At 40.3% G+C, this 26,190-nt stretch overlaps 1 protein-coding gene across 1 annotated transcript in view; it reads right to left on the bottom strand.

Moving 5' to 3' along the window:
- LOC134349959 (testis-specific gene 10 protein-like) overlaps window positions 1–26,190 on the bottom strand; it is a 104,222-nt gene that overhangs the window by 76,298 nt on the left and 1,734 nt on the right. The window contains 6 exon segments of the mRNA XM_063054913.1: window positions 2,897–2,976; window positions 9,549–9,681; window positions 12,032–12,097; window positions 25,587–25,621; window positions 25,624–25,704; window positions 25,707–25,794. Coding sequence (XP_062910983.1) covers window positions 2,897–2,976; window positions 9,549–9,681; window positions 12,032–12,097; window positions 25,587–25,621; window positions 25,624–25,704; window positions 25,707–25,794 — 483 coding nt within the window.

Raw genomic sequence — 26,190 nt, 5'->3', positions numbered from 1 at the left:
TGGCTTCCCCTCCCCCCACCTTCTTATACTGGCTTCTTCCCCCTTCCTTTCCAGTTCTGACAAAGCGTCTCAGCTCAAAACACCAATTGTTTATTCCACTCAATAAATGCTGCCTGACCTGTTGAGTTCCTCCAGCATTTTGTGTGTTGCCCTGGATCTGCGGCTTTTCCAGCCCCTGCAGAATCTCGTGCGTTTATGATGAAGGAAAGGCTGTGGACTTCAAAGAGGCCTTTGACAAAGTCCTACACAGGTGGCTGGCTCAGAACTTTCAGTCGCTTGGCATTCAGGATGAGGCAGTAAAGTGGATTCAACATTCACTTAACAGGAGAAGACAAACAGTGGTAGTAGATGTGAAACAAAAGAAAATCTGCAAATGCTGGAAATCCATGCAACACACACAAAGTGCTGGAAGAACTCAGCAGGCCAGGCAGCATCTACGTAAAAGAGTACAGTCAACGTTCTGGACCAAGATCCTTCAGGATTGGTTAAAAAAAAGATGAGGAGTCAGACTAAGCAGGTGGGGGGGGAGGGGAGGAAGAAACACCAAGTGATAGGTGAAACCAAGTGGGGATGAAGTAATGAGCTCGGAAGCTGATTGGTAAAAGAGATACAGGACTGGAGAAGGGGGAATCTGATAGGAGAGGGCAGAAGGCCATGGAAGAAAGAAGAGGGGGAGGAGTTCCAGAGGGAGGTGATGGGCAGATAAGGAGATAAGGTGAGAAAGGGAAATGCGAATGGAGAATGCCAAAGGGGTGGTGAGGGGCATTACCAGAAGTTCCAGAAACCGATGTTCATGCCATCAGGTTGGAGGCTACCCAGAAGGAAGATAAGGTGTTTCTCCTCCAACCTGAGTGTGGCCTCATTGCAACAGTAGAGGAGGCCATTGACTGACATATATTAGAATGGGAATGGGAAGTAGAATGAAAACGGGTGGCCACTGAGATCCCACTTTTTCTGATAGATGGAGCATAGGTGCTCAGCGAGCTGGTGTTTCAATCAGCGCCAGGTCTCCGTTATATAAAGGAGGCCACACCAGGAGCACTGGATATGGTAGGTGACCCCAAGAGACTCACGGTTGAAGTGTCGTCTCTATTTGGGGCCCTGAACGGTAGTGAGGAAAGAGGTGTATGGGCAGTTGCAGCACTTGTTCCACTCGCAAGGATAAGTGCCAGGAGGGAGAACAGTGGGAAGAGATGAATGGACAAGGAAGTCACATAGGGAGCGATCCCTGCGGAAAGCAGAAAGTTGGGGGAGGGGAAGGGAAACATCTGCTTGGTGGTGGGATACTGTTGGAGATGGCGGAAATTACGGAGAATTATGTGCTGGATGCGGAGGCTGGTAGGGTGGTAGGGGAGTACAAGAGGAACTCTATCCCTGGTGGGGTGGCAGGAGGATGGGGTGAGGGCAGACATGCAGGAAATGGAAGAGATACGGTTGAGGGCAGTGTTGACGGTGGAGGAAGAGAAGCCTCTTTCTTGTAGAAGGACATCTCCTTCGTTCTGGAATGGAAAACCTCATCCTGAGAGCAGATGCCACAGAGACAGAGAGAAGGGAGTGGGGTTTTTTTTTTCTTTTTACAAGTAACAGGGTAGGAAGCGGTACAGTCCAGGTAGCTGTGAGAATCAGAGGGTTTATAATAGACATCGATAGATAAGTTGTCTCCAGAGATAGAGACAGAGAGATCGAGAAAGGGGAGGGATGTGTTGGAAACAGACCAGGTAAATTCGAGGGCAGGGTGAAAGTTGGAGGCAAAGTTGATGAAGTCGACGAACTCCACGTGTGCAGGAAGCAGCACCAATTCAGTTGTCGATGTAGCGAAGGAAAAGTTGGGGAGTGATATAAGAGTAGGCTTGAAACATACTGTTCCACATAGCCTACGAATAGGCAGGCATAGCTGAGACCCATGTGAGTAGCCATGGCTACACCTCTTTGAAGGAAGTGGGGGGAGCCGAAGGAGAAATTATCAAGAGTGAGGACCAGTTCCGTCCAACAGAGGAACGTGGTGGTGGAGGGGAACTGGTTGGGTCTGGTGACCAGGAAGAGAAGGAGAGCCTTCCTAATGGGAAATGGAGGTGTAATAGGGACTGGACATCCATAGTGAAAATAAGATGATCAGGGCCAGGGAACTTGAAATCACTGAAAAGAATAATGTGTGAAGTAACATGGATGAAGGGCTGAACCAGGGAAGATAAAACTGAGTCGAGATAGATACGATCTCAGTGGGGCAGGAACAAGCAGAAACAACGGATCTACCTGGACAGGCAGGTTTATGGATAGTAAATGGTTGCATCTTTGACTGGAGGCTTGTGATTATTGGTGTGCCTCACGCATCATTGCTGGTTGTGTTTTTGTTTTTCATCGATATCAACAATCTGGATGATAATTTGGTAAACTGATCTTCATAAATCAGAGTATTGAGTACAGGAGTTGACATGTTATGTTGAAATTGTATAAAACATTGGTGAGGCCTAAGTTGGAGTACTATGTGCAGTTTTGGTCACCTACCTGCAGGACAGATATCAATAAGATTGAAAGAAAACAGAGACAACTTACAAGGATGTTGTCAGAACTTGAGTACCTGGGTTATAGGGAAAGGTTGAATAGGCTAGGATTTTATTCCCTAAAGATTAGGAGAATGAGCGGCGAGATTTGATAGAGATATCTCCACTATTAACATTTCTCGAGTTGTTGAGATCTTATAGAATCTCTAATTTCTGGAGAAAGGAGATCAAATCTATTCAATCTCAGCTCCAGCGACATCTACCCCTTTGTTCTCCAGTAACCAGCTGAAAATTGAGCAGCAACAAGGAAATGACAGTGACATACAGTTCAGAGAATTAAATTCACATCTATGGTTGAGATATGTACTTTGATCAAGATAAAAACACACAAATACCTTGACAGGAGAAGAACGCATTGGACTGCGTCCTCTGGAGAAATTGTTTTTGCTTCTCAACATTTTCTCAAGATTGGTTTCTATGATACAGACGACCAAGTCCAAATGATTAGATTATTTCTTAATTTGATGACAATTTACTTCTTCTGAAGTGCGAGATTGCAATATTATTTTTGAAACTGTAAAAAGTAATAAATATTTAATTACTTAAAATATTAATTAATTTCTAAATAAGCATAAATGAATCTTAATGTCATAGGCAAAATACTGCTTGGGCCACAAATACTAGCTACAATTTGTATGAATGCCATGGATGAGAAATTTTTTTTGTTGTATACACTCAGTGGCCACTTTATTAGGTACCTGCTCATTAATGCAGAATATCTAATCAGCCAATCATATGGCAGCAACTCAATGCATAAACGCATGCAGATATGGTCAATAGATTCTGTTCGCCTTGATTATGTACTTCCGTGCTGTGATTCATTTTCTATTTTGACATCTATTAAAAGAGGTATTTCAAACAGTAGGCTAGATATTCTCCTTGAGATTAGACAACATCTGTTGAGGCTGCAAGGTCTAGGTTTGTGTATCCATTTGCTGGACCATAAGACTATAAGATATAGAAGCAGAACTAGGCCAGTTGGCCCATTGCGCCTGCTCTGCCATTTCATCATGGCTGATTCAATGTTCCTCCCAGCCCCAATCTCCTGTCTTCTCCCCGCATCCCTTCATGCCCTGACCAATCAAGAATTTAACAATCTCTGCCTTAAATATAAATACAGTGTTGGCCTCCACAGCTGCATGTGGCAAAAAATTCCACAGATTCACCACTCTCTGGCTAAAGAAGTTCCTCCTCATCTGAAAGGACACCCCTGTGTCCTCTGGTCTTAGACTCTCCCACTGTAGGAAACATCCTCTCCACATCCACTCTTTCCAGGTGTTTCACCATTCGATAGGTTTCATTGAAACCTATCAAAATGGTGAAACAGGCCCAGAACAATCAAAGTGAATACAGGCCCAGAACCATCCAGTGAATACAGGCCCAGAACCATCAAACGCTCTTCATATGACAAGCCATTCAATCTTCGAATCATTTTTGTGAACCTCCTTGGGTTGTAGACCATCCAAGCAGAATAAGGTGGTGCTCTTCTAGTTTGTGTTGGGTCTCATCCTGGAAGTGGATAAGGCTGAGGCCAGACAAGGTAGTGAGGGATTGAGTAAGGGGATAAAAATTGCTTGCAACCGAGAGTTCCAGAATATACCCTCGGGTTCTGAAGGAAGTAGCTGGAGAGATTGTGGAGGCATTAACAATGATCTTTCAAGAATAGATAGATTCTGGCATTGTACCAGATGACTGGAAACTTGCAAAAGTTACTCCGCTATTTAAGAAGGATAGGAGGCAGCAGAAAGGAAACTATAGACCTGTCAGCCTGACATCAGTGGTTGGGAAGTTGTTGGAATCGATTGTTAGGGATGAGATTACAGAGTACCTGGAGACACATGACAAGATAGGCCAAAGCCAGCATGGTTTCCTGAAAGGAAAAGCTTGCCTGACTAACCTACTGCAATTTTTTGAAGAAATTACAAGCAGGGTAGACAAAGGAGATGCAGTAGATGTGTACTTGGATTTTCAGAAGGCCTTTGACAAGGTTCCGCACAGGAGGCTGCTTAGCAAGATAAAAGCCCGTGGAATTACAGGGAAGTTGCTAGCATGGCTGGAGCATTGGTTGATTGGCAGAAAGCACAGAGTGGGAATAAAGGGATCCTATTCTGGCTGGCTGCCGGATATCAGTGCAGTTCCACAGGGGTTGGTGGTGGGACCACTGCTTTTTACGATGTATGTCAACAATTTGGACTATGGGATTAATGGATTTGTGGCTAAATTTGCTGATGATACCAAGATAGGTGGAGGAGCAGGTGCGTAGCCTCCGTTAGTCTCGCAAGACCATGGATCTGCACCTGGAAAGTCTTGCTTCAGTCTGTGTTGATAGAGCAGCGTCTGTTGTGGCTGTAGAGGCCCACGTGGGAGTGACAGCAGACGAGACCAGAGAGCATGGTGTTGGCTTTGCCATGAAGAATTCGCTGCTGAAGACAGTAGAGCCTTGCGAGAAAGGGACGGAGCAGATTTTCTCACTTCGACTCCACACATCCAACGGGCCTGTCAACCTTGTCAGCATCTATGGAGAAGCGGGTGGTGTTGAGGAAACAAGACAGCCTGCAGAGAGACTTAGATAGTTTAGGGGAATGAGTAAGGAAGTGGTAAATGAAATACAATGTTGGAAAGTGTACGTTCATGCACTTTGGTGGAAGAAATAAATGGGCAGACTATTATTTAGATGGAGAGAGAATTCAAAATACAGAGATGCAAGGGACTTGGGAGTCCTTGTGTAGGATACACTAAAGGTTAATCTCCGGGTTGAATCGGTGGTGAAGAAGGTGAATGCAATATTGGCATTCATTTCTACAGGTACAGAATATAAGAGTAGGGATGTGATGTTGAGGCTCTATAAGGCACTCGTGAGACCACGCTTACAGCATTGTGTGCTGTTTTGGGCTCTGTATTTTAGAAAAGATAGGACCATTTTTGAACTATTTTCAAAACTTTGATTTACTGTTAAAATACAGATGTTGGCTGATAACATATTTCACTATATGATAAGGAATTCTTTTCCTTTTTTCTTTCTTTATCAAACAGCTTCGATCTTGGTAGTGGGTTTAGATTTTTTTTTGTATAATAAAATTATCACATTTCAATATTATGATTTAATTTAATTTAATTTACATGAATATAGGGTAATGAGATTGCAAGTGTGACTCAAATATAATGTATTTGGTATTATTTTATCCTTTTTTTGACTTACAATATATATCTTCGTGTACTCTGTATTCTTCTATGTAGAAATTAATAAAAATATTGAAAAAGAAAAAGAAAGAAAGAAAAGATATACTGACATTGGAGAGGGTTCACAGAAGATTCACGAGAATGATTCCAGGAATAAAAAGGTTATCGTATGAGGAACGTCTGGCAGCTCTTGGGCTGTATTCCCTGAAGTTCAGGAGAATGAGGGGAGATCTCATAGAAACATTCCGAATGTTAAAAGGGCTGAACAGATTAAATATGGCAAAGTTATTTCCCATGGTAGGGGATTCTAGGATAAGAGGGCACGTTTTCAGGATTGAAGGATGTCCATTTAGGACAGAGATGCAGAGAAATTACTTTAGTTAGAGGGTGGTAGATTTGTGGAATTTGTTGCCACAAATGGCTGTGAAGGCCAAGTCATTGGGTGTATTTAAGGCAGAGACAGATAGGTTCTTGATTAGCCAGGGCATCAAAGGGTTTGGGGAGAAGGCAGGGGAGTTGGGATGACTGGAAGAATTGGTTCAGCCATCATTGAATGGTGGAGCAGACTCAATGGGCCAAATGGCCTTCTTCTGCTCCTATCTGTTATGGTCTTATCCCTCTATTCTGAGGCTGTGTCCTCTGATCCAGGACTCTCCCACCATAGGAAACATCTTCTCCACATCCACTCTAACTAGATCTTTTAACATTCCATAGGTTTCAATGAGATTCCCACCCATTCTTCTAAATTCCAGAAAATGAAGGCCCAAAGCCATCAATCACTCCTCCTACAATAAGCCTTTCAATCCGAAATCATTGTCGTAATCCTCCTCTGAACCCTCTCCAATGTCAGCACATCCTTCCTTAAATAAAGGGACACAAAATTCATCTGTGAGGCCTCACCAGTGCCTTATAAAGACTCAGCATTACATCATTGCTTTTATATTCCAGACCTCTTGAAATTAATGCTAACATTGCGTTTGCCTTCCTCACCATTGACTCAATGTGAAAATTAATCTTTATGCAACCCTGCACAACGACTTCCAAGTTCCTTTGCATATTGGGCTTTGAGTTTTCTCCCCATTTAGCAAATAGTGTATGAGCAGACACCAACAGAATCAACAAACTCATTCGTAAGGCCAGTGATGTTGTGGGGATGGAACTGGACTCTCTCAGAGTGGTGTCTGAAAAGAGGATGCTGTCCAAGTTGCATGCCATCTTGGACAATGTCTCCCATCCACTACATAATGTACTGGGTGGGCACAGGAGTACATTCAGCCAGAGACTCATTCCACCGAGATGCAACACAGAACGTCATAGGAGGTCATTCCTACCTGTGGCCATCAAACTTTACAACTCCTCCCTTGGAGGGTCAGACACCCTGAGCCAATAGGCTGGTCCTGGACTTATTTCATAATCTACTGGCATGATTTACATATTACTATTTAACTATCCATGGTTTTTTTACTATTTATTATTTATGGAGCAACTGTAACAAAAACCAATTTCCCCCAGAATCAATAAAGTATGACTATGACTATTCCTTAGACCAAACTGCATGACCATACACTTCCCAACACTGTTCGCTCCTTTGCCCAACACCACACTATTGTCAGTATAGATTTCTGTCCATGTCTGAAGTTGACTCAGAGGCAACAGCTGAAACAAACAAGTCACTGCAGCAATAGTACAAAATAATTAATGCTTCCACTTACACAATCCATTTTTAACCATACACTATGGGCATTTATAAAATACTCATATCATTTATTTATTACTTGTGGTTTACTTCTCTCACTGTTATCTACTTTTAAAAGCATCAACAGCCTTTGGTCAAATGGTTCAGTCTCTCATGAGCTGAACAATGAGTGGCAGAATGGGTGACAATGAAGATTCAAAAATATGTCACTGAATGACCATCTCAATGGCTCTTCACACGGCTTTAGACCACCTGGACAATACAAACACCTATGTCAGGATGCTGTTCATCGACTATAGTTCAGCACTTAAAACTATCATTCCCACAATCCTGACTGAGAAGTTATGGAACCTGGGTCTCTATACCTCCCTCTGCAATTGGATCCTCGACTTCCTAACCAGAAGACCACAATCTGTGCAGATTGGTGATAACATCTCCTCACTGACGATCACCTCAGGGGTGTGTGCCCAGCCCACTGCTCTACTCTCTCTATAACCATGACTGTATGGCTAGGCATAGCTCAAATACCATCTATAAATTTGCTGATGATACAACCATTGTTGGTGGAATCTTGGATGGGATGAGAGGGCTTACAAGAGCGAGATATGCCACCTAGCGGAGTGGTGTTGAAGCAACAGCCTGACACTTAACGTCAGTAAGACAAAAGAGCTGATTGTGGACTTCAGGAAGGGTAAGATGAAAAAACACACACCAATCTTCATAGAGGGACCAGAAGTGGCAAGAGTGAGCAGTTTCAAGTTCCTGGGTGGCAAGATCTCTGAGGATTTAACCTGGTCCCAACATACCGATGCAGCTATGAAGAAGGCAAGACAGCGACTATAGTTCATTAGGAGTTTGAAGAGATTTGGCATGTCAACAAATACACTCAAAAACTTCTATATTTGTACTGTGGAGAACATTCTGACAGGCTGCATCACTGTCTGATATGGGCGGTGGGGGGTACTGCACGGGACCGAAAGAAGCCGCAGAGGGTTGTAAATCGAGTCAGCTCCATTTTGGTTACTAGCCTACATAGTACCCAGGAAATCTTCAAGGAGTGGTGTCTCAGAAAGGCAGCGTCCATTATTAAGGACCTCCAGCACCCAGGGCACGTGAAGACACACCCTTAGCAATTCAGGAACAGCTTCTGCCATCCGATTCCTAAGTGGACATTGAACCTTTGAAAACTACCTCACTTTTTAAATATACATTATTTGTTTTTTGCATGATTTTTAATCTATTCAATATACATATACTGTGATTTATTTATTTACTTAATATTGTTTATTTATTTATTTAATATTATTTTATTTATTTAATATTGTTATTATTTTTTTCTTCCATGTTATGTATTGCATTGAACTGCTGCTGATAAGTTAACAAACTCACGACACATGCCGGTGATAATAAACCTGATTCTGATTCTTTTCCAGCATGAGGATTTCAATGAAGCTTTCAATTCACATTGAGAGGACTAGAATATAAAAGCAAGGATGTACTGTTTAGGGTCCAGAGGAGGTTCACAAGTATGATCCTGGGAATGACAGCCTTAACGTATGAGCACCATTTGATATCTCTGGTCCCATCCTTGCTGGATACAGAAGGATGAGGGTAGATATCATACTCAATATTGAAAGCCCCAGTTAGAGTGGATGTGGAGAAGATGTTTCCATTAATAGAAGAATCCAGGATCTTTGGGCTCACACTTAGAAATAAGAAAAGGAGGAATTTCTTCCAGCCAAAGGCTGCTGAATCAGTGGAATTTGTCACCACAGAAGGTTGTGGAGAACAAGCCATTGGGTGTATTTAAAGCAAACGTTGATATGGTCTTAATTGGTAAGGTGGTTAAGGGTTCCAGGAGAAGGCAGGAGAATAAGGTTAAAGAAAAAAAAACATGATTGAATGATGGAACAGATTTAATGGGTCAAATAGCCTACTTATCATCATCTAATATCAATTTCAGATAACATTAATCTTTTTCCAGCTCTCTGGGGTTTCATCATTGCGCTGAATGAAAATCATTGGCACAGATCAAGGTTTAGATAACAGAATTTCTTATCTAGTTGATAACTTTCATATATCTGAATTAATTTTTCCAAATAACAGCTAACCTTTATCAAAAGCTTTCTCAGCTTTATCTTGTTGACAATTCTCAAACGAAGTTATCACCCCATTACTCCCTTCAGTCTTCGCCTGTAATTCTGCTCTAATTTCCTCAAGTTGCTGTTTGGATTTTGCTGTGTCCTAGAGAAGGGGAGAAAAACTATAAACTGGAGGCAATTAACATATATGCCAAATAACAGCATGTTGCAAAACACAAAAAAATGCTGGAGCAACTCAGCAAGTCAGGTGGCATCTATGGAGGGTAATAAACAGTCAACGTTTTGGGCCAAGAACCTTCATCAGGGCTGGAAAGGAAAGGGGACAAAACCAGAATAAGAAGCTAGTGGATGACAGGTAAAACCAAATGAGGGAAAGGTAGGTGGATAGGGAGAGGGGATGAAATGAGAAGCTGGAATGTGATAGGTGGAAGAGGTAAAGAGCTGAAGAAGGAACCTGATAGGAGGTCATAAACACAAGAGATTCTGCAGGTGCTGGAAACCCATTGCGACACAGACAAAATGTTGGAGGAACTCATGAATAGATAGTTAATATTTCAGGCTTGATGAATGGTCTTGGACTGAAATATCAACTGTTTATTCATTTCCATCTGATAGGAAAGGTCAGTGGACCATGGGAGAAAGGGAGGTGAGGCACTGGAAGGCAGGACGGACAGCTGAGGAGAAAGGGGTAAGAGGGGAACCAGAATGGAGATTGGATAGGAGAGAAAGTGGAGGGAGGAAAAATTACTGTAAGTCAGAGAAATCAATGATCACGCCTTCGGTTTGGAGACTACTGAGACAGAATATGAGGTGTTGATCCTCCAAACTGATTATGACCTCATGGTGGCAGTAGAGGGAGTCATGGACTGATATGTTGGAATGGGATTGGGAAGTCTATTTGAAATGGGTAGCCACTGGGAATTCCCACCTTTTGTGGCAGACAGAGTGAACATGCTTGACCAAATAGTCCCCCAATCTATGTTGAGTCTCACTGGTCTACAGGAGGCTGCAACATGAGTACAAAATACAATAGATGATCCCAACAGACTCAAGTGAAATGTCACCTCTCTTGGAAGGGCTGTTTCAGGCTGTGAATGGTGGTGAGGAAGGAGGTGTAGGGGCAGGTTCAGCACTTGTCCTGCTTTCAGAGATATTCCAAGAGGAAAATCAGTGTGCAGGGTCAAGTGGACAAGGGAGTCATGTAAAGAGTAATCCCTGCACTAAGCAGACAGTGGGGTTACAGAAAGCTGTGTTTAGTGGTAGGATCCCTTTGCAAATGGCAGAAGTTATGGAGAATGATGTGCTGGATACTGAGGCTCATGGGTAGATTCCACCCATCCATCCAGCATCCTCTTAGACTTTCTACCATCAGGCAGGAGACTCCGATGCATAAAAACAAGAATGGTCAGGATGGGAAACAGCTTCTCTCCGCAGCCCATTAGTCTTCTGATCTCTCTGCTAAGTGCCACTGGCTAATTTGTTCCGTACCTTACAATATTTAATTTATGCACTTTGGTTTGTTATTTATGCAAGTTCCATCTGTAGAATCTATTCTTACCTTCATAAGTTATATGTTATGTATGTTATTTGTACTATTGTGCTTTACACCCTGGTTCTGAGAAACTTTCTCTCATTTCTATATACATTATATGGTTATATCCATTATATACATGTATATAGTTAAATGACAATAAACTTCACTTGACTTGAAGGCAAGGACAAGGGGAACTCTACCTCTGTTACAGCGAGGGGAAGATGGGATGAGGGCAGATGTGCAGGAAATACTAGAAATGCAGGTGAGGGAAGCATCAATGATGAAGGAAGGAAAACCCCGTTCTTTGAAGGAGAATATCTCAGATGTTCTAAAATGTAAAGCCTCATCCTGAGAACAGGTGCAGCAGAGATGGAGGAACTGAGAAAGGGAATAGCACTTTTACAAGTGACAAGGTAGAAAGATACCTGTTAGTCAGGTGTAGAAAAAATATCAGAGATGGAAACAGTGAATTGAAAAAGGGAGAGAGGAGTCAGAGATATACCAAGTAAATCTGAGGACAGGGTGGAAGTTGAAGTCAAAATTTATGAAATTGACAAGCTCAGTAAAGGTTCATGAAGCAGCACAAAGCAATCATCGATGTAGCATAGAAAGAGTTGGGGAATGTTACGTAGTTATTCCTGAAATGACATTGAATTTTCTTATTGATTCAAGCCCCAGCACCATTCCAATCCAGTAAAGCAAAACTAATACCATAAAATATGCAGTATGCGAGTCATTAATAAGGAAACGATTTTTTGCCCAATATGGTTCATACTTCTTGACAGATGGCTTCTTTTCTAAAAGAAATCATAGTGTGGAAATCTAGTCTAATTAAAGCACTGAGCAAGCTTATTTAGATTGGAATTTTACCTCAGTATATCATTGTTGGTTAATATTGAAAAATTATCATTCTAAATCAGTTTCTGTTCTGAGTCTCCAAAATGGCAGCAGCACTTACTGATCTGAGTTTTACGATGGCTTGCTCCAACACAACAATGTCCCTCTCTTGCTTTTCAATTTCAATCTATTACAAAGACATTCAATTATTACACTTCTACAGTACAGTACTATCAAAAAATTTGATGTAAATAGTCACATCTGTTTCAATTAAGTGACGCCTGCATCTAAATGCAGGTTAGATATGCCATTCAACAGACAGTATAAAGACTATTACTCATCTTATGATGCATACAGGATGCATTATGATGTAAATACAATCATGTCACCATTCATTACCTTTTAAGGCATACAAGTCCACATAAAAATGCATTACAAACTGACAAGTCAATCTTATTTTACTTTGGTGTACTTACAATTCTCCCCTTACTGCACATTCAATTTTATTCCTACCATCTGATTTTGTAGACAGGATAAGAGTCGTACTTAGAGAAGTCTGTGGATATCTTTTCTCTCCCCTTCCCCACCAAGACAGAAGCATAATAGCAAGAAGAAACTGGGGTAACTTTAATATTACCTTACCATAATGTATCCTAAAAAAACTAGAACATGCTTTATAACAATGAAAAGTTCTTCAAATAGTATAGAATTCCATGTCAAATCAAAGCTAATAGATCAAGGGAGACATTCAAGGTGCAAAGAAAAAGCCCATTTTTTTTCTTTACAGCAATTTCACAAGTGGGACAAGACTTATGCCAGTCCCCTCCCAAACTCTAATATAAGTGCCTGGATAAGCCCCCAACATTCCATCTGAAGATAGGAATTTACTATTTTGGCAGCAAATAACATAATCCAGCAAGATTTAAATGAAACATGGAGCATGAACAAAATAACGTTTCTCCATCATGCAGCTCGACCAACCCTGGAACTCCTCTCAAGTCAAATGCAGGACAAATATGCCAAAGCTCACACTGAACTACATTTGCTCATTATCTTTTTACTGTGTGATAAAGGGCAATGCTAAGGTACAGTCAACAAAGTTTAAAGTTTAACTCAGTCATGTTATGCCCACATACTACACCTCACCCCCACCTACTACTCCTCCTCTTAGTTACAAGCAGAAAAGCTTCAAGAATTCACCATTAATATCCAGGAGACTACCTTTATGCAAAGTTTTGATCTTAAAGCTCAACTTAATTTCCAGCCCACCATTCAAGAATGCACCGAAGGCCGTGTGTCATGTGCTTGTTCATGCACTTGTCATCACCTCCATTATGGTGTGAATGCTGACATCTGCATTAATTCGGTCTCAGCAAATTACACTTCTTAGCAAATAATTAGTATTCTTACTCCTTTCCTCCATCTTGAAGCCTACAATACAAGGACATGGCTGGTAACAAAATGCACCACCGCTCACTCGGTTTCTCAATTCCTGGGAGTGAAAACCTTAGAACTCTCAAAAGGCTGGAAATCAGGAAGAATTGAAGTCAGTGTTGCTGACAGTTTATTCACCTGAATGCTTTGCCATGAATACCAGATCTCCCCTTTCAGCTGGAAGTTATATGAATTCAATCAGATTCTCTCTACTATAGATGTTACACAAAGTGATGTAGTAAAAAAAATATAGTAAATATCTATACACACTATTGTGGCACAACTGATGGAAGTGAAACATCACAGTCTTTAGCAACCCAGGTTCAGTATTGATCTCCAGTGCAGTCTGTGTGGAATTTCCATGTCCTTCCTGTGAACACTGGACTCCCTCTGCATTTCACAAACACGAGGAAATCTGCAGATGCTGGAAATCCAAAGCAACACAACAAAATACTGGAGAAACTCAGCAAGCCAGGCAGCATCTATGGAAAAGAGTAAACAGTCGATGTTTCAAGCCAAGTCTTGAAGAAGGGTCTCAGCCCGAAACGTCGACTGCTTACTCTTTTCCCTAAGTGTTGCCTAGCCTGTGTGTGTCATTCTGGATATTCCTGAGCCTCTGTACCTCCTCCCTCAGCAACTGGATCCTCCAGTTCCTCATCGGGAGATCAGTCTGTGCTGATTGGAAATAACATCTTCTCACTGACAACCAGCACTGGCGCACCTCGAGGATGTGTGCCTAGTCCACTGCTCTACTCTTTTTACACCTACAACTATGAGGGTAGGCACAGCTCAAACACCATCTATAAATTTGCTGGTGACCACAACTAACAGAATTTCAGATGGTCAGGGGGGCGTACAGGAGTGAGATAGATCAGCTAGTTGAGTGGTGTCACAACGACGACATCACACTCGCATCAATTAGACCAAGGAACTGATTGTGGACTTCAGGAAGAAGTCGAGGGAACATACACCAGTCTTCATTGAGGAAACAACAGTGAAAAAGATGAGCAGTTTCAAGTTCCTGGGTGTCAACATCTCTGAAGATCCATCTTGGGCCCAATACATTGATACAAATTACAAAGAAGCCACAGCAGCAGCTATATTTCATTAGCATTTTGAGGAGACTTGGTATGTCACCAAATTCTCATACATTTCTACAGATGTACCACGGAGAGCATTCTAACTGGTTGCATCACTATTTGATATGGGCCACTTTACAGGATCCGAAAAAAGCTGCAGAAAGTTGCAAACTCAGCCAGCTCCATCGTGGGCACCAACCTCCCAAGAGGGCATCTTCAAAAGGCAGTATCCTTCATTAAGAACCTCCATCACCCAGGACATGCTCTCTTCTCATTACTACCACCAAGGAGGTGGTATAGGAGCCTGAAGGCACTCACTTAACGTTTTAGGCACAGTTTCTTCTCCTCCACCAATGGATTTCTGAATAGACAAAGAAACAATCCACACTACTTCACTATTTCTTTTTTTGCTCTTTTTACACTAGTTATTTACTTTTTTACATATTTCTTATTGTAATTTATAGCTTTTTATTATTATGTATTGCTGCCACAAAACAACACACTTCATGACATATGCCAGTAATATTCAACCTGAGTCTAATTCTGAAGAGTTGGTAGGTAAATTGGCCTAGAGTTGAGTTGAGGTGAGGTGAGGTAGAACATGGGGAGAAAAGGTTATAGGGAAAACATCTGGGGAATAGCACTACTCTGTTGGCTAACACAGACACAATGAGCTGAAATAGCCATCTTCAACGTCAGAAAGAAAAATGGAAATAGTTTTTATCTGTTTTCCAGATCTGTATTAAACAGTAGGAGATGAGCACATCAAACAATGAACTGTTGGCAGGAGGTTCAGGGGTAGAAAGAAGAAGTGAATGCTCTTAAAAGCAGTGTTTGAATAACAAAACCAGGTTTTCCTTTCATGTTAATAGTAAATTTCAACCAGCGCTTTAAGAATCAAGTTAAATAGTAGTGCTGGTTTACTTCACTTTGCACTAAAAGGTTTTCCTCTTGGATTGTTTGGAGGAGAAAGGGATTCAAAGCCATTAAAAGGGATTGGACAGTTAAGTCGCTGCACAAGGATGACGTAACAGAATCTATGAGGCTTAAAGGCAATTTGTGCTTTAAAGTCATGAACAGCATTACAAGCCAGACAGAACACATTGATACTGTGCAATTGCAAAGCTTACAATTCCATCCCTGTCTGATTTCATGGAATCCTGTTTCTGTACAAATTATTTCTTCTCTGTGCAGAAGATGCATGACATTACTGAAATCACAGGGCTTAAAACAATAGTGGGCATGAATGTGGAGTAACAAATAATCTGCTGGAGAAAATCAGTAGAGCAAGCAGCATCTGTGGCAGAAAAGGAATTGTCGGTGTTGAGGGTTGAAACTCTGTATCTTTGGGAAATGGGAGACAATCACAATGCCTGCGGGAAGCTCATGTGATAACAGGGAAACTATGCAACTCCACACAGAAAGCACCCGAGGTCAGGATTGAACCTGGGTAACAGAGCTGTTAGGCAACAGTTCAATGACCTAAACCATTTTATCTTAAAGCCAAAATGACAGCGAATTTTCTGTGCAACTTTAGCATAGTTTTAATGGCAGAAAACTAAGATCATTACAAAATCTAATGTGGCCTGTCCTAAATAGTGATCCAGAATTTAAGTTAACAGCTTAATGATACATTAATACTTATTTAAGAATATACACAGTATGGTCAAGTCCAATGTGGTAACAAATCAAAGAATAGAGTTAAGGAAGGCTGAGTTACATGCAATGAAACAGAAAACTTAAGCATCCAGGTAAAAGTACAGAAACCCAATCTGACATATTCAAGACAGAATTTAATTGTAATAAAGCCAGCTTTTACCATTTGTCTTGTGTGGGGTGGGAGAAGTGCTCTAGTTTCTAATAAAATTCCCAATGATGACTACAGAAGTAGAAGCAGCCCAATTCAACATTCAGGAACAACAGCACATCTTCCATCTGGACATGTTGTAGCCTTCTGGACTTGATACTGACATGACTAACTTTGAGTACTTGCTCTATCTGTATGTTAGTCTGTGATCTTGGCTCAGTTTTTCTTCTTTTCATTTCATAGCTTCACCTGCCAGGCATCTCCCACAGTTCTATTAGCAATGCATAACACAAAGAAGTATTGTGCACTTCTAGCTGCCATATTAATCCACTTGGCCTCACCCCATCAGATATTCCCATGTTCCACCTATCCTTTCACCACCACCTCAACAAACGAAAACTAACTTTCTCTCTTTCCCAGTTCATACAAAGTATCTTAAGACCTGAAATATTAACCGTTTCTCTTTCTGCCTCTTCTGCACAATCTACTAAGTGCTTCCAACATTTTGTTTCTATTTCAGATTGCCAGAATCTAGTTTCTTTTCCTTGCTCATTTACTTTTCTCTTGTCAAATCATTTGAGAATTTTTCCTCAAATTACTGAAACCATTTCAGAGGAAACTTTCACTGTTGACATTTCTTTGAACGTGTCCCTTTGTACTGCTGTTCCATATGTTAACTTCCTTTTCAAGATAGTGGATGCTTGTGGTCTTGATGACACTGAGGTGACAATATGTGAACCAGGCTTTTCCACAGCTAGGGTAAGAGATAGCTGACAGGGCAGGTGGGTGAGTAGTTTGTGAGATAGTTCAATCCTCCTGTCACTTGCAGAGGGTCTCTGCATGCTTCCTACTGCACAACTTCAAGGTTCTCAAAACGATCCCAAATACTTCTACCCCACTGTGATTGGTGTGGACCAGAAACTTGTAGGAATCAGTAGAGATGTTTCATTCCTTCAAGGCTTCCAGCACAACCTCAAATTGTTGTAGGGCCTGTAAATGATGTTGTCTTTCCAATGTAGCTGATTGAAGTGTAACTAGGGTCACTAGGGAAGAGAACACTTACATTGGCTCCCTTATTCTCCCAGTGAATTTTGTAAAGGCAGCAATGGTAGCATTTTTGAATACCTTGAGATGTCATCTGTAAATACTCCAGTTTTTCTGAAGCAAAAATGAGACCAGGGACAACAATTCAGTATATTATGATACATTATGTATCCCAGATACGAGATACATCTCTTTAAATGCTATTTTCCCTCAAAAGCTGTACTAGAACATTGAAGGCAAGGGTGGATTTCATCACTGTCCTCACTCACAGAGACGTGGGTCCTAAGAAATGGTAAACATCGAACATAACTCCAGTTAGGCCCTTTGCTCTATGATGTTATACCAACCTCTTAATCTACTCTAAGATCAGTCTAACCCTTCCCTCCTATATAGTCCTCCATTTATCTGTCATCTATATGCTTGTCTTAGTCTCTTAAATGTCCCTAATGTATCTGCCTCCACCACCACTGCTGGCAACACATTACACACACCCATGATTCTATGCAAAAACTTACCACTAACATCCCCCCTACACATTCTTCCAATCACCTTAAAATTATACCTCCTTGTCTTAGCCATTTCCACCCTGGGAAAAGTAATTTATAAGTTCACTCTTATCTTGTGCACCTCTATCAAGTCACTTCTCATCCTCCTGCTCTCCAAAACAGAAAACCTCTAGCTCACTCAACCTCTCTTAAGACATGCACTCCAATCCAGGTAGCATCCAGATTAATCTCCTCTGCACCCTCTCTAAAGCTTCCACACCCTTCCTACAATGAGGTGACCAGAAATGAACACAACATTCCAAGTGTGATCTAACCAGGGTTTTATAGAGCTGCAATATTACTTTATGGCTTGAACTCAGATCCAACCAATAAGGAAACATGTACCCACTTTCCAGGTTTGCACCAGAAAATACTGTCAGAGGGCAGCGTGGTACAGTGGAATTCATCAAGGAACTTTGCCTTGGGATTGTAAAGCATCAATGTCGACTTGAAGCTAATCTTCTGTGTATTTACAAAAGTTGAGTGCTATCTGCATCCTGTAACTTGTAAACTGAACTTTGTTACATTGAAAAGCCCCATTTTTCATAAAAAACTGCCACCCTTGTGACAAGCTAATTTGGAGTGAGGAGCAACAATGCAGCAGGAATGATTGAGAAAAGTGTTATGATCATGACACCAATCTTCACTTTAAATGAGACTATTAAAGATCCATTGGTTTATATCAGGACTTGCAATGGAGCTGAACACCAGTAGGAAGTTGAATGGCATTTCACAGTGCTTTTTCAAATAAGGCAGTCAAGGCTATTTTTGACTGCCAATGGCTATTGGCAATGGCAATGGGCAAGTGCACACTCTCCATTTTTATTGGAATTACTAAACCCTGCTGTTTCTGGGGAGACAGAATCCAGAGTGATTCAGGAAGCAGCACTACCAACAGCACATTGAGCATTCAGGAATTGGAAAGCACTTCATATGGTTCAGAGTAGCATTCAACTATGATGTTGAAAAGGGAACTGGATTATAACCATATAACAATTATAGCACGGAAACAGGCCATAACCCTCCATTCCTTTCCTGTCCGTATATCTATCCAATTTAACTTTAAATGACAACATCGAACCTGCCTCAACCACTTCTGCTGGAAGCTCGTTCCACACAGCTACCATTCTCTGTGTAAAGAAGTTCCCCCTCATGTTACCCCTAAACTTTTGCCCTGTCACTCTCAACGCATGTCCTCTTGTTTGAATCTCCCCCACTCTCAATGGAAAAAAGCTTATCCACATCAACTCTATCTATCCCCCTCATAATTTTAAATACCTCTGTCAAGTCCCCTCTCAACCTTCTTCGCTCCAAAGAATAAAGACCCAACTTGTTCAACCTTTCTCTGTAACTTAGGAGATGAAACCCAGGCAACATTCTAGTAAATCTCCTCTGTACTCTCTCAATTTTATTGACATCTTTCCTATAATTCAGTGACCAGAATTGTACACAATACTCCAAATTTGGCCTCACCAATGCCTTGTACAATTTCAACATTACATCCCAACTCCTATACTCAATGCTCTGATTTATAAAGGCCAACATACCAAAAGCTTTCTTCACCACCCTATCCACATGAGATTCCACCTTCAGGGAACTATGCACCATTATTCCTAGATCCCTCTGTTCTACTGCATTCTTCAATGCCCTACCATTTACCATGTATATCCTATTTTAATTATTCCTACCAAAATGTAGCACCTCACATTTATCAGCATTAAACTCTATCTGCCATCTTTCGGCCCACTCTTCTAACTGGCCTAACTCTCTCTGCAAGCTTTGAAAACCTACTTCATTATCCACAACTCCACCTATCTTAGTATCATCTGCATACTTACTAATCTAATTTACCACCCCATCATTCAGATCATTAATATACCTGACAAACAAAACTGGACCCAGTACAAATCCGAGGCACACCGCTAGACACCGTCCTCCAACCTGACACACAGTTATCCACCACTACTCTCTGGCGTCTCCCATCCAGCCACTGCTGAATCCATTTCACTACTTTGATATTAATACCTAACAATTGAACCTTCCTAACTAACCTTTCGTGTGGAACCTTGTCAAAGGCCCTACTGAAGTCCATATAGACAACATCCACCACTTTAGCCTCATCAACTTTCTAGTAACCTCATCAAAAAATTCAGTAAGATTTGTTAAACATGACCTTCCACGCACAAATCCATGTTGACTGTTCCTAATCAGACCCTGTCTATCCAGATAATTATACATACCATCTCTAAGAATACTTTCCATAATCTTGGGATTAAAATTACTTGTAAATATAAAGATTTATTTAAGATTAACTTTCTACCATTAATAGACCATATTACTCAACTTTCATCTAAATGGTTTCCTTCATATTTAACTTTGATTGGTCGTATTAATGCAGTTAAGATGTTTTTTTTGCCAAAATTTTTATATGTGTTTCAGGCATTACCAATTTTTGTTCCAAAATCTTTCTTTGATAAAGTTGACTCTAAAATTTCTTCATTTATTTGGCAGAATAAAAATCCGAGACTGGGTAAAATACATTTACAGAAAGCTAAGAGAGATGGAGGTTTAGCATTACCTAACTTTAGATTCTATTATTGGGCAATTAATATTCGACATATGAAATTTTGGTTACTTGATCAGGATATACTATCTATTCCTAAATGAGTAGCATTGGAACTACAATCTGTTCAGGGCTATACACTTGGCTTTATTTTAGGTTCTTCTCTCCCTTTTGATTCGAAACGCCTTAAGCAGGTCTCTAACCCGATAGTTAAATATGCTTTGCGTATTTGGTTTCAATTCAGAAAATTTTTTGATCTTAATCAATTCGGGTTAGCGATTCCTATTTTAGGTAACATATTTTTTCCTCCCTCTTTTACGGATCGCGCTTTTCAAACTTGGAAGACTAAGGGTATTTTACGGTTTTTGGATTTATTTTTAGATGGTTCCCTTATGTCTTTTGAACAACTATCTAACAAATATAATTTATCAAGAATACATTTTTTTTTAGATATTTGCAAGTTAGAAATTTCCTAAGTACTATACTTTCTTCTTTTCCAATGCTTCCTCCTACATATATTTTAGATTCGATAATTAACCTTAATCCATGTCAGAAAGGTGCATCGGCTATGATTTATAATATTATTATGAAACTTAGGAAAGCTCCATTTGATAAGATTAGGGTAGATTGGGAACAGGAATTGGGGCTTACCATTTCTGTGGATGATTGGGGGCAGATTTTACAATTAGTTAATACTTCCTCTATTTGCGCTAAACATTCCCTAATTCAATTTAAAGTTGTTCATAGAGCACATATGTCCAAAGATAAGTTAGCGTGTTTTTACTTGCATATTAATCCTTTTTGTGATAGATGTTCGGGGCAGATAGCCTCTTTAACTCATATGTTTTGGTCTTGCCCTACTTTGGAAACTTTTTGGAGAGACATTTTTAATATTATTTCTAAGGTGTTAAATATAGATATCTCTCCTCACCCTATTACTGCTATCTTTGGACTACCTAAAATTTCTAGTAATCTTTCCCCTTCAGCCCGTAGAATGATTGCATTTCTTACTTTAATGGCAAAAAGATGTATTTTACAACATTGGAAAGAGCTTAATGCTCCAACTACCTTTTTTTGGTTCTCCCAGACGATATTATGTTTGAATCTGGAGAAAATTAGAAGTAACCTTTATGATTCTTCATTTAAATTTGAACAGATTTGGGGATCTTTTATTCGATATTTTCATTTAATGTAATATATACCCTTCTTGTTTTTTTTTCACTGTTTTTAATGGAGGTCGGGATTGAGGTCGTGATTTTAAGTTTAACTCTGTTTGGTTTCAAGTTAGCCCATTGCTTTGCTTTGCTTTTAGTTAGTTGCACGGTGGGTTGTTTTTTGGGGATTTTTTTTTTCTTTTTTTCTATCGATATATATATAAAATTTAGTATACTATTATGTTATCTTGGTTTCTTATGTTTAAATTACATTGTTTGTAGTATTTTTTTCGGTATTGATACCTTCTGTAATTTTATTATATTTTAACATTGTATTAATGTTTATATGGCTTACCTTTTGGTATACTTATTCAATAAAAAGATTTAAAAAGAAAAGAAGAATACTTTCCATCAACTTACCCACTTACCCACCACTGAAGTCAAATTCACAGGCCGATAATTGCTAGGTTTACTCTTACAACCTTTTTTAAACAATGGAACAACATGAGCAATACGCCAATCCTCCAGCACCATCCCCATTTCTAATGACATTTGAAACATTTCTGTCAGAGCCCCTGCTATTTCCACACCAACTTCCCTCAAGGTCCAAGGGAATATCCTGTCCAGACCCAGAGACTTATCCACTTTTATATTCCATAAAAGCACCAGTACTTCCTCTTCTTTAATCATCATAACTACCCTTCTTGTTTCCCTTACCTTACACAATACAATATCCTTCTCCTTAGTGAATACCAAAGAAAAGAAATTGTTCAAAATCTCCCCCATCTCTTTTGGCTCCGCACATCGCCGTCCACTCTGATTCTCTAAGGGACCAATTTTATCCTTCGGGAGAAGATGGCAGCGCGACGACAGCGCACGCGGACTCTCCGGTGATGAATATCTGTTATCTGACAAGTAAGGGACTGTGCACAATTCTGATTTGATGGAGACAGATATGAGTGCATAGCGGAACATCTGGAAAACTTCTGAAATGTCTGCTTTGCTACCGCTGCTACTGTGTGGTAACCAGAATCTCTGGAGCTGAAGGCCTCGAAATCCTCGGCTTTGCGTGTTTCAGTGGCCTGGGGGAGGTCGAAGGCGCTCAGCAGAGGATAGTGCTTGGTAGGCTGTATCGGAGAGGCTGCTCGGAAGCTCGGAGTTTTCGGACGGGTGGACTCAGGGTTGGCTGCTTCCAAGGTATCGGCAAGTTGACAGTGCCTGGAGGTTTATGGCAGGGAGTTTCTCCCTTTTGCCGCCGCTATCGGGGACTCAGGAGTCGATCGACTCTGGGACTTTGAGATTTTTTTTTTACTGTGCCTATGGACTGTTTTCATCAAATTATGGTATTGCTTTGCACTGCTATAACTATATGGTATAATTATGTGGTTTTGTCAGTGTTAGTCTTTGATCTGTCTTGTTTTCTGTGATATCACGCCAGAGAAACATTGTATCATTTCTTAATGCATGTATGCATTTCTAAATGACAATAAAAGAGAACTGAGTGTTCTCATAATCTATCCTTTTGCTATTAATATAACTGTAGAAACCCTTTCGATTATTTTCACCTTACTTGCCAAAGCAGCCTCATATCTTCTTTTAGCTTTTCTAATTTCTTAAGATTCTTTTTACATTCTTTATATTCCTCGAGCACCTCATTTACTCCAAGCTGCCTGTATTTATTGCAGATCCCTCTCTTTTTCCAAACCAAGTTTCCAATATTCCTCAAAAACCATGGCTCTCTCGAACTATTAACCTTTCCTTTCAACCTAACAGGAACATACAGATCCTGTACCCTCAAAATTTTACCTTTAAATGACCTCTATTTCTCTATTACATCTTTCCCATAAAACAAATTGTCCCAATCCACTCCTTCTAAATCCTTTCGCATCTCCTCAAAGTTAGCCTTTCTCCAATCAAAAATCTCAACCCTGAGTCCAGTCCTATCCTTCTCCATAATTATATAGAAACTAATGGTATTGTGTTCACTGGACCCGAGGTGCTCCCCAACACATACCTCAAGGGATTAACCACAAGGGATTCTGCAGATGCTGGAGACCTTGGGCAACACAAAAAAAAGCAGTAAGAACTCAGCAAGTCAGACAGCATTTATGAAGGGAAATAAGCAGCTAGTGTTTTGGGCTGAAACCCTTCATCAGGATTGGAAAGGAAGAGTGCAGAAGCCAGATCAAGGTGGTGTGGTAGGGGAGGGGTGGGAGTACAAGCTTGCAGGTTATAGGTGAAACCAGATGAAGGAACAGGTGGAAGAGGTTAAGGGCTGAAGGAAGAATTGGATAGGAAAGGACTTTGGATCATGGAAGAAAGGGAAGGAGATCCAGTGGAGGTGATGGGCAAATGAGAAGGGGTGAGAAGGTAACCAGAAAGGGAATGGGGAAAAAAGGGGGAGGCTGGAGCGGTGCTTGAAATTAGAAAAATTAAACCTGTTGAGGCTATCCAGATGGAATAAGAGTTATTGCTCCTTCAAATTGAGTTTGGCCTCAGTGTGGCAGTAGAGGCAGCTATGAAGAAAATTCAGAATGGGAAGTTGAACTGAAACAGGTAGCCACCAGGAGAGCCTGCCTTTTGTGGCAGAGTGAATGTGTCCAAAGTGGTTTCCAAACCTGCGTCGGGTTTCGTTGTTTAGAAGAGGCCACAGCAGGAGCAATGGATACAATGGATGATCCTGACAGACTCATAGGTGAAATGTCACCTCACCCTGAAGACGTTTGGGGTCTTGAATACTGCTTAGGGAAGAGGAGTAAGGGCAGTCTAGTACTTGTCCCATTTGCAGGGATAAGTAGCAGGAGGGAAATCAGTAGAGGGAGAATTGTAGGCTTGGTACATGAACTGTTCCACAAAGCAGATGAAAAGGCCTACATAGCTGGGGCTCATGCAAGCATCCATGGCTACACTCTTGGTTTGCAGAAAATGGAAATTTTGAAAATGAAAATGGTTTGCAGCTGTAAGAAAAATTGAGGGTGAGAACCAGTTCCACAGACTGAAGAGGGTGGTGGCAGAGGGCAACTGATTAGGCTTGTTAAAGAGGATCTACCATTTATCAGGCAGATGGCAATGGTGCAAGAGCAGTTGAACTGCAATTACTGAACAGATACACATTAAGTCAGCCTACTCTTTCACACAGTGAGTTCTAGACCCAATCTATTATACAATCTGCAACCAACATCTACTCGAGAATCCTTTATTTTCTTTAGTTGATCAAATCCCTCCAAAAATTGAAGTGTCACAATCAATTTCACATTGGGATCTCTGCCTTGGCACCTTTCTCTTCACATCTTGTAATGATTTCAGCCAGTGTTCCACTCACTGCCGTAAACCAATTACTGTTGGTATTTGAGAATTTATTGATATTAGGGCAAAAGAACTTTCAGGGGAAAAAATGGGTGTTTAAAAATAATACCTTGTCAACTGCAACTTACAATTTAGCATTAGTAAAAGATTAGGAAATATAAAAAAGGAAAATATTGAGATAAATCAGCCATGATTTGATTAAGAGATTGAAAGGACAAAATGATTAAAAATAAAAAAAAGGTTTAAATATTTTTCCTTGACTTTTTGGATCCTAAATTCTGAAGGAGGGTGCCACCAAGTACATCAGTTTTTTTGAACAACACATTGATGCTGCCACAATTCAGAATCAACCTTCAGAAAGAATGGATGAGGGAAGTTCTCCAAATTTTACAAATTTATCCAGGACAAAATTAATTCACTCAGTTTCTCACTTGGATGTACAGGGTGCAGAAATGATCTCTTATTCACAGACAATTAGATCAAAATGTTGGACTATTCTATCTTTGTTAGCTTTATGAACATTACAATTTTACATGAATATTCAAAACTGATAACAAAGCCAATTTTATTTTGGGAATCACGTAAATCCACTGAGAATTACTGCTTTAGATTTCTTGATCAACAACAATGACTTCCAAGCAATTTTTGCACAGTTTTCTAAAGAAAATTGCTTTAAAATTGAGAGAAATATATGCAAAAATCAATGAGCAAAATATAATGCAGGTAAACTGAATTCTAACCCACCTCAGCTATTTTTACTTCATTACATGCAATAGTGCTAATTCCTCATCTTTTTCAGGCTTCTCAGCTAATCGTTCTATTTCATTAAGTTCCTTGAAGAATTCCTGGTTCTTGTTAGTTTCTTCACTTGCTGGGTTACATCATCTTTAGTTTGCAAGAAGTCCTGGGTTTGCTTCTCTAATGTATAATCCACTTCATCTAGTTGGTTAATCTGAAATCAAAAACAAAGTTTTAAATCTTAAATTATTTCAATGAAAATATAAGACACAATAAACATTTATGACATCTTTAATTACTCTGAAAAGCATTGCACTTCTATTCTCCTTGTACCTATGTGGTCACCTCTTAAAGAATCCTTCCCATCATATATTACAATATTGCTTGTTCAGCAACAATTCATAGACATACAGTCAATGTACACATTTATATACATTAAAAAATGGCAAAAGAACCTCATGTAAGAATGATACATTGGAAACAGTTCAGAGAAGGTGGCTTTCGAGATTAATATATGGAATCTGGCAATTGTGCTATGAAGAACAATTGAATCGGCTCTGCTTGCATTCTACTGGAGTTAAGAACAACAAGGGACTATTGAAATTTTTGA

The sequence above is a fragment of the Mobula hypostoma genome, chromosome 7 (genome assembly GCF_963921235.1).
Source record: "Mobula hypostoma chromosome 7, sMobHyp1.1, whole genome shotgun sequence".
NCBI lineage: Eukaryota > Metazoa > Chordata > Chondrichthyes > Myliobatiformes > Myliobatidae > Mobula > Mobula hypostoma.
The sequence above is the reverse complement of the archived record's forward strand: the minus strand, read 5'-3'. Positions and strand labels throughout refer to the sequence as shown.